The following is a 9,266-nucleotide window of genomic DNA, read 5'->3' as shown; positions in this document are numbered from 1 at the left end:
TAACTCTAATCTCACTTGAATTCTATTTGAATCTTCGAAAAGTTATATCATCAGAATTACAGCTTGAAACCAATTTCTCACAACTCCTTAATTATTCGGGCTTAATGTGGTACGTGACATATAACTGCATCATGCTTTTGGGTTCTTAGGGTTTGTGTGGTTTATAAATCGGAATTTGAACTTAACCCTCTAATACAGTCGAGCGATCAAGAAATTGACGGTTAGTTTGATTAGAGGAAATTGGATTGCCTAGGAATAAAAATTTAATCATTTGGGGTTTGTCATAAACTTAATCATTGTATGATCAAGGTAGTTGACATTGAATATTAATTCGACATTTAAACATCTCCAAAACTTTAACTCTATTCTTATACCATTTTATCAACCGTTCATTGTTTGTTTCTTTATTTTATTGTCTTTTATGTTATTTGATAATCAAAATTCTCATTTTAATTTGTCTAACTAGAATAGCTAATCAACCATTGCTTGCTTAGTCTATTAATTCTCATTAGATCGACACTCACTCACTATAAGTAATTACTTGGTACGATTCAGTGCATTTGCTGGTAACGTGTGATTTGTAAAATCCGCACTAGAGTTCAACTAAAATATTCAACTTTTTTCAAAATCATTTTGAATATATTAATAGAGGAATGATTAATTTTGGCAATTAAAAATTTTCAAATGAAATATTTGGATAATATATACTATTTTTTAAGAGTAAATAGTTTATTTGATAATAATCATATTATTAACCATCAGTAGTCACAGGATTTTTTTAAAAAAAAAAAAAAAACAGAAGAAAAAGAAAAACAAAGTTATACGTAGTGCATGCTAAGATATATGTATTTTTGTTTAAATAGTTGGTCCGTTAATTCTAAGTTAGAAAATAGTAGTTAGGTAAATCGCTTTCAAAGTGGTGATTCTAAATTCTTTAATTCTTAGCATAAAGTTTGCCTAAATTCGTAATATAATTTTACTTTATATATTTTTCTAAGAAAAAAATATGAAATGTCTGCAAAATAAATTCAAAACGCGGCTGCATACATGATTTGATGTATTTCAGTATTTGAGTATTCTTCTAACCTTATATTATTTATTTATTTATTTATTGTAATCTTACCATTTTGGGAGGTTTATAGAGTGGAGTATCTCACGCTTCATTCTAAAGCAATAAGCTTAGTTGATGAGGTGGCGCTATCTGACTAAGACGTGGCATGTAACTATCCCTGATTGACACGTGTCCATACCACCATTCTTCCAAAAACTAAAAATAAAAATGATTACATCGCTAATAAATATTATTATTTTTTATTAACACTTAATTAATAATAATATCCATCCGTATTTATATATATTTTATACATAAAAAATATATAATTTATATTTATATTTACTAAAATCTTACACATATTTATTAATACAATTTATATTTATATTTTTCAACACATATAAATTAATAAATTTATTTATTAAAAATAATTTAATATTTATACTCATAAAATAATAACAAAAGATATTAAAACTTGATGATTCCAAAAACTTCTCAAAATAAAAAACACAAAAACTTAAAAAAAAAAAATTACATTGAATAAAATAAATAAAAATAAGAGATAGTGGACTTTGGGACTTTTGGAGTTTTATAGCTACAGGGATCAATCATGACTATATATATATATATAAGTTGGTGGTGGTGCTCCATCGATCCAACCTTGTTTATGTGCACATACACAACACACACACATTCTTGTTTTCTTTCTTTCTTTCTCTCTCAATTAGAACCGGATCAATATATATAAAACTGACATTTTTAGAAAAGAAAAGATGGGAAGGCAACCATGTTGTGACAAAGTTGGGTTGAAGAAGGGACCATGGACAGCAGAAGAGGACAAGAAGCTCATAAGCTTCCTCCTCACTAATGGCCAATGTTGTTGGAGAGCTGTGCCTAAGCTTGCAGGTCTGTGTCTAATCTTTCATCAATGGAGTTTCATGCTTTCTTTTTTTTTTTTTTTTCTCCACGATATCTCCCAACCCGACATATCAATGACTAATCCGTCACAAATCTAAACTTCATTTAAGGGTCTGCTAGTTGCCATTGAGTTGCTTTCTTTATTAAATAAAGTCTTTCAAAATTATAACAACATGAAGACTTCATTGGTTCCTCACTTTCTTTGTCTTGTCCTGTTCATTAATGCATTTTTTCATTCTGTTCCCATTCAAAGACAAAGAAAAAGAAACACTCATACTTGACACATAATAAAAGCACGACAAACATTTCAAGTGTGATAAATAATTAAGTATTTAAGTAATATTATTCGTTAATTTTAATTATTTATCTCAATTATATATATTTTATGATTGAGATCAACTACTAAAATTATTGAAACACTTGATTTATGATATATTTAAAATGCTTCTAAAAATATGTTTTATGGTTTTTTGTACTGTGCTTCTACCACTTCTAATTTAGTTGTTGGATTATGTTTAAGCATAATTCTTTTGCATTCTTGATTTTTGGGTGGGGAGTTACAAATTTTTTGTTCCAAATATTTCAGCAGAAATAATAACGAATCTCTTGTGTAGTGAATTTGAAATTCTAACAATATGAGGTATGGTGTCTTGCAGGGCTATTAAGATGTGGAAAAAGTTGCAGGTTAAGGTGGACAAATTATCTTAGGCCAGACTTAAAGAGAGGCCTTCTTTCAGATTACGAGGAGAAAATGGTCATTGACCTTCATGCTCAACTAGGAAACAGGTTATTTTTTTTTCACACCAACCTCTTTTTTAAGATTAATTAATATTATTTGTTATCTCTTTAAACTTTTATCAAATTTAAAGATAAAAAATAGTGGATCGGATAAGTAAAATTAAGTGAACTAATAATTTTATTAAAAGTAACAAGGGTCTGAATACACTTTTGGCTTTAGGAAAATATTGTTTTACTTTCATGGTTTTATATATTCACCTGTTCTGCATGCTTAATCATAGTATAATAAACTTTTGCAATGATTAAATTAAATAATTGGCATGGCAAAAGTAACCTTATCTAAGGAAATGATTTAAACCAAAGTGAAAAGAAGAAAAAGATACCTTAATGACACCCAAGCCACTAACTTTAATTTGTTGAAGTTTTTTTATTTGTGTAATTCATGCCATCCAAGTTGTACATTTTTTATTTGACGAGAGAGTAAACATTATGGTCCCCCCCAATGCCACAAACCTGCCTTAGATGAGACGTGCAAAATTTGTAGACCTAGTCTTTCCTCTATTTTCTATTTTTTTTTTAAATATTTCTTCTTTTCTCTGAGAAGGAAAAAAAAAAAGTTTTGGCAACAGCATCATAATATTAAAATTGTTATGTATTCTTATTTTATTACGTAACACATCAATAAAAATAATTATTTTTTATATTAACTATGTAAATAATAATAAAAAACTAATATGATTGAATAACTGTGTAAAATATTATAATCCCTCGACTCTTTAAATTTTGGTATAATTTTTATTTCTAAAACTAAATTTTTAAATCTTTTTCATGTAAAAAACATGACAATACTCTGTAGTCAGTAGTCACTTCCTTTTCAAGTTTCAAGTGATATCATAACTCCGCGTGGACCTTATGATGGAATATTTCTTTTCTTTTCTTATCTTAATGTCAATTATAATTATAATTTTGTGTTTGATTATTATGCAGATGGTCGAAAATTGCTTCTCATCTGCCAGGAAGAACAGATAATGAGATTAAAAACCATTGGAACACTCACATTAAGAAAAAGCTGAAGAAAATGGGCATTGACCCTGTTACTCACAAGCCACTCTCCAATAATCAACAAATTCAAGAACAGAGCAACCAAACACCTCCTCACAATGTTGACTTTGACCCCAACCATGATGAACTACCTAAAACTCAAGACCAAAACAATCCCAAAGAGGAAGAGAAACCAGATACTACTACTGAGTCCAAAGAAAGAGAAGAGAAAATGGTTATGATGATGCCACCACCCTTAATTGATGACACAATAATAATGGATGATGAGATTATTATAATGAATGATATCAATGGGTTCTGCACTGATGAGGTACCAATAATAGAACCACATGAGATTCTTGTTCCTTCTTCTGATCCTTCCCCTTCGTCTTCGTCTTCATCTTCGTCCTCGTCCTCGTCTTCTTCTTCTTTTAGTTCAAGTAATAACTTCCTTGAAGACCTTCAGCTCCCAGATTTTGAATGGTGTTGTAACAATGATCATAATGATATTATTATTAACGACGACAATAATGTGGCTTCGTGGAATGATGATGATTTTATTAACTGCTTGAACTCGCTGATAAATGATGATAATGATGATCATGATCATGATCATGATAATGGTGAAAGTAGCAAGCAGCAACAACTAGTGTTTGATGATAATGCTCCTTCTTCTCCACTTTCTCAGTACTCAAACATGGTCATGGATTATTCAGAATCTTCTTGGCCATATGGCTTCTTTTGATTTTATTCAATAACAAACAATTATATCTTACTTACATGTACTCACTATTTTTAGTCCGTTTTACTTTTATTATTAAATAATATATTAAATATTGTATCTTACTTTTTTTTTGGTGTAATACAACAACAACAACATTTTATTCTATTATACAGGTTGCGTACATTATTGTGTCTTATTATATATCATGTTTATTGAGTAAATTTTAGGTTTAATTACTTTTTTTATTTCTATAATTTTATCGAATTTTTAATTAGATTTATATATTTTTTTTCTTTTCAATTAGGTTCTTATACCATATCAGATTTTGTAACTAAATCCCTATCGTGACAAAAACGTTAAAATTAACGGAATATTCTATTAAACTATATAGAATATTTAGTCAAATGTTAGGTATATTCGTTTTGCTTAATGAAATATTCTGTTAATTACAACGTTTTTATCACGATAGAGACTTAATTACAAAATCTGATATAATATAGGGACTCAATCAAAATATATATATAAAAACCTAATTGAAAATTCATTAAAACTTAAAGATTTTTAAGTTGTGAGAAAAAAAAATAAATTTAAAAATACATCAAGAAATTAATTAGAAAAAATAATAACCAATAACTTAAAGATTTCTTTTGGTAAAAACTGAAATCTAGTAAAGATTAAAAATTATAACTAAATATTTTAATAAAAAAAGTATATTACACATAATGTTTTTTTTTTTTTTTTAGAAAATGAGTAAGCTAACTTCTTGATAAATCTAAATTAATTAGTAATATTTATTTTTAATTAAAAAATACTCTTCATCATATCACGATCCAATAACTTATTATTTTTACCATTATCCACTATTTTTTAAGACTTGCTCATCTTTCGATGAAAATTTATTTTTGTGTGTGATAGTGGAAACATGTTGGTTGTTGCTTTTTATTTAATTTATTGAAGTCATTTTCATTTTTTGGTTTGTACTATGTATTGAGGTTATATTATATATATCCCCTCATTAATGTAAACTTCATCTTCAATCTTATTTAATTTATTACTTTATGAACACGAGAGAAGTCTTTGAATAAATGAATGTTATTATTGTTCCATAACTGAGTTCATGTATCCTAAAATATTATCATTTTCACCAATAACGTTAACTTAAATTATTTCTCACACGTTTCATTCTGCATTTTACTTTATATGAGTTAATAATCAATTTCGTCCCCGAAAGTGTCCTCGATCTCCATTTTCATCCCCGAAAGTCAAAATTAATCAAAAACGTCCTCGAAAGATACCCGTGTTGATCACGTTCGTCCTTCCGTCTTCTCGGTTGATGAGATGGCAAACGGCCGCTTACATGGCACGTTAACTGCCAAGCTGGCCAACGCCAGGGTGTAGGATGTTGTTGCTGACAAGATAAGTTTCGTTTAAGCCATCAAATTAGTCCTTCGAGTTTATAAACCTTAATTTCTTTCCCTTTTTGCCCCTCCATGAGTTCCCTCACAAGCCCCTCAACCTGCTCTCTCTTAACATCACACTCAATCTCCATCCCAATCTCCCATTTCTTGCATGCATAGAAGCTGTTTGTTTGTTGTTCTGCAAAGAAAGGCCAACATGCCATTGGAACTCCCTCACATATGCTCTCCAATGTTGAGTTCCACCCACAATGTGTTAGAAATCCGCCAATTGATGCATGACACAGAACTTTCTCTTGTTGGCACCACCCCAATACCAATCCCCTCTCACATCTTTCAATCACATTCACATATTCATCACTTAATTTTCCATCACCATTATTATTATTATCATGCACAAGATTAGGCCTTATGACCCACAAGAAATGGTACTTGCTATTAACCAAATCCCAAGCAAATTCACTTAGTTGCTTTGGTGTCATAATCACTAAGCTACCAAAGTTCACATACACAACAGAACCTCTGTCTCTTTTATCCAACCATTCCAAGCATTTGTTGTCTTTCTTCCACAGATTCAAATCAATCGACTCCAATTGAGTATTTGAGTTTGAGAGCTGTTTGAATAGCATTGATAATGGACCAATGGAGTAGACATTGGAGTATTTGGCTCTGATGGCATCCAAAACCTCTGATTCTAAGTCTTCAAAGGTGTTAAGGATAACCCCTTTGGCATGCATAGCAGTGTTCACTTTTACTATGTTGTAATTGAACATTACATCAGAAGGATTAGTAGTCCTAAGAAATGTGGGAAGGTCTTTTAGTCTTACTCCTTTCATTGCTGGAATCCAATCAACTTCAGTATCAAGATATCCATCAAGCAGATTCTTCTTATCTGAAAAGAATAAATTTTTATTTTATTCTATTAAAAAATTGTATGATACAAATAAAAACTTGTCAAAATATAATACAAGAGAGCACCTTTCAATGGGAAATAACCTCTTTTCCGAATCTCTTCAAAGTTAATGTATCCCAGCATGCCACAGGCACTGGGAGTGAAAAACACAAAGTGAGGGATGTGGAACTCTTGAGTAACTTTCAAAGTGAACCACATAGCACCATCAGAAACTATGCAAGTAACAGGAGGCACATCATCATGGTTTGGAGAAACAAGGCTTGCAATGAGTTTTCTGAAAGAACACAAGCCTTCAACATAGAATAAGAACATGAAAAACTCTAACTTCAGCTTCCACAGTGCCCAACTTTCATGCCACCTTCACCCTCCATTCATCATACTCACCTTCAACCTCCATATCAGTTCCTGCATCTTTCTTTGTACCACACACACCCACTGCTTCAAATTCATCATCATCAACCCACTTAAAATAATTGCAGTGACTACCCTTCTGCAATTTCATATGGGAGTAAACAAAAAAATCAGAAAACACCCAACAGAGGATAAGAACATGAAAAAGCTTTAACTTCCTTTACCATCACTCACCCGGTACCTTGGACATGCATGGAACAATCTATTCGGATTCTCCGCTGTCCCAGATTTCTTAATCACAGTCTTCAGCCCACAGAAACATGATCCATCATGAGCATTCACCCTCCTCCTTCGCATCGAAACACTGGATCCATGATTGTCGTGCGATGCATGTGACAAACCGCCACCATAACCACTATCTCCTCTCTCCATCCACGCAGCCAGCCAGGGATTACGCCTCCTAGTTACCTCTACTGCCACCGAAAGTGATCACCTCGAAGTATTTATCGTTCGTTTTGGGATTAGGGTTTATAAACTCGAAGGACTAATTTGATGGCTTAAACGAAACTTATCTTGTCAGCAACAACATCCTACACCCTGGCGTTGGCCAGCTTGGCAGTTAACGTGCCACGTAAGCGGCCGTTTGCCATCTCATCAACCGAGAAGACGGAAGGACGAACGTGATCAACACGGATATCTTTCGAGGACGTTTTTGATTAATTTTGACTTTCGGGGATGAAAATGAAGATCGAGGACACTTTCGAAGACGTTTTTGACTATTAACTCTACTTTATATATTTGTCAATTACTTTCTTGTTCCTTTTAATTTGTCTTATCTGAGCAATGGCATATACCAATTAATAATGGTATTAGTTAATTCTTTCAATGAAAAATAAGGCAATTATTAGAATGAGAAGTCTTTTTACGACTTTGAAATTTCTATAATCTTAATTTAACGAAGAAAGAAAATAGTTAATTAATTAATTAGTTATTATGTTACACTAATTAAAAAATAAAATAAACTCAGTACTTTTTTTTTTTAAACTAAACGCAGTAAATATTGAATGGACTATAAAGTAAGCATCCGGAATTTATGCACAGTATGCATTTAATTTGCTCAGTATCTTTTTTCAGAGTTCATATTGTATTTTCTTTCTGTTTGACAAATAGCTACTATATTTTCGTACATATATAACATATCGAATATAATATAAAATAGAGTAAAGTATCGTTTTTGTCCCCAATGTTTGGGGTAAATTTTATTTGTGTCTCTAACGTTTAAATCGTCTTATTTGTATCCCTAACGTTTGTAAAAGTGATTCAATATTATCATACCGTCAATTACACATCATGAGCGTTTTGGTTTGAGTTTTAAAAATCTCTTCTTAAAGTTAGAATATAAATATTTGGGATAGAATCGATGATCTACTCCGAAAAATAGCTCATCAAATATTGAAACTAATTCCTACAACATTTACATAATTCACTTTTCTAGGGACATAATTGAATCTAAACACAAATAGTGGGTATAATATTAAAATCGAACACATGCAAGTGAGACCTAATTGAGAATGAATACATTCAAGTGAGAATAACTGAAAAATATAATATAATTTGTTAGTATAATTGATAATAGGATAACATTGAATCACTTTTATAAACGTTAAGGATACAAATAGGACGATTTAAAATTAGAGACACAAATAAAACTTATCCCAAACATTAAGGACAAAAACGATACTTTACTTTATAAAGTAAATCGTATTATATAACTACTCATATCATAATTGTTTATCATCTTCACGAATTTTTTATTAATTGGCATTATGCACGTTTACTTCAAATAATAATAATAATAATAATAATAATAATAATAATAATAATAATAATAATAATAATAATAAAAAGACAGTTTTTAACCCTAGGACTCTTATATATATTATTTTAGGGCTTACATCTAACTCATTTTATCCAGTGGTGGAGCTTAGTTCAGACAAGGGGGGTTATGGTCCTCCAAATTTTTTATAAAAAATAGTTTAATTGACTTAAATACTTTACTATGATTTAAAGTATCTAATAAGTTCAATAAACAACACTCTCTCTATCTTTAAGTTC

The 9,266-nt window shown here is 30.5% G+C and overlaps 2 protein-coding genes across 2 annotated transcripts; one reads left to right on the top strand and one right to left on the bottom strand.

Moving 5' to 3' along the window:
• Positions 1–1,638: 1,638 nt before the first annotated feature.
• LOC112766570 (uncharacterized) lies at positions 1,639–4,655 on the top strand. The gene is made up of 3 exons (XM_025812465.3): positions 1,639–1,957; positions 2,626–2,755; positions 3,695–4,655. The coding sequence occupies exons 1-3, from the start codon at positions 1,825–1,827 to the stop codon at positions 4,491–4,493; spliced, it is 1,062 nt and encodes a 353-aa protein (XP_025668250.1). The 5' UTR covers positions 1,639–1,824; the 3' UTR covers positions 4,494–4,655.
• Positions 4,656–5,907: 1,252 nt separating this feature from the next.
• Positions 5,908–7,583, bottom strand: LOC112765547 (7-deoxyloganetin glucosyltransferase-like). Its single transcript, XM_025811445.2, has 4 exons — positions 7,386–7,583; positions 7,185–7,290; positions 6,866–7,090; positions 5,908–6,779 (listed from the first exon to the last, which is right to left on the bottom strand). Exons 1-4 carry the CDS (start codon positions 7,581–7,583, stop codon positions 5,908–5,910), a joined length of 1,401 nt encoding a protein of 466 aa, XP_025667230.2.
• Between the last annotated feature and the right edge of the window lie 1,683 nt (positions 7,584–9,266).

This window comes from Arachis hypogaea, chromosome 17 (genome assembly GCF_003086295.3).
Source record: "Arachis hypogaea cultivar Tifrunner chromosome 17, arahy.Tifrunner.gnm2.J5K5, whole genome shotgun sequence".
Taxonomy (NCBI): Eukaryota; Viridiplantae; Streptophyta; class Magnoliopsida; order Fabales; family Fabaceae; genus Arachis; species Arachis hypogaea.
The sequence above is the reverse complement of the archived record's forward strand: the minus strand, read 5'-3'. Positions and strand labels throughout refer to the sequence as shown.

Coding starts and splice junctions, on each gene's coding strand:
- LOC112766570 (XM_025812465.3), top strand. CDS start 1,825: ATGGGAAGGCAACCATGTTGTGACAAAGTTGGGTTGAAGAAGGGACCA. Junction 1,958..2,625: donor AGCTGTGCCTAAGCTTGCAG/GTCTGTGTCTAA, acceptor GGTGTCTTGCAG/GGCTATTAAGATGTGGAAAA. Junction 2,756..3,694: donor CATGCTCAACTAGGAAACAG/GTTATTTTTTTT, acceptor ATTATTATGCAG/ATGGTCGAAAATTGCTTCTC.
- LOC112765547 (XM_025811445.2), bottom strand. CDS start 7,583: ATGGAGAGAGGAGATAGTGGTTATGGTGGCGGTTTGTCACATGCATCG. Junction 7,091..7,184: donor AACTGATATGGAGGTTGAAG/GTGAGTATGATG, acceptor TCTATGTTGAAG/GCTTGTGTTCTTTCAGAAAA. Junction 6,780..6,865: donor AGGTTATTTCCCATTGAAAG/GTGCTCTCTTGT, acceptor TATTCTTTTCAG/ATAAGAAGAATCTGCTTGAT.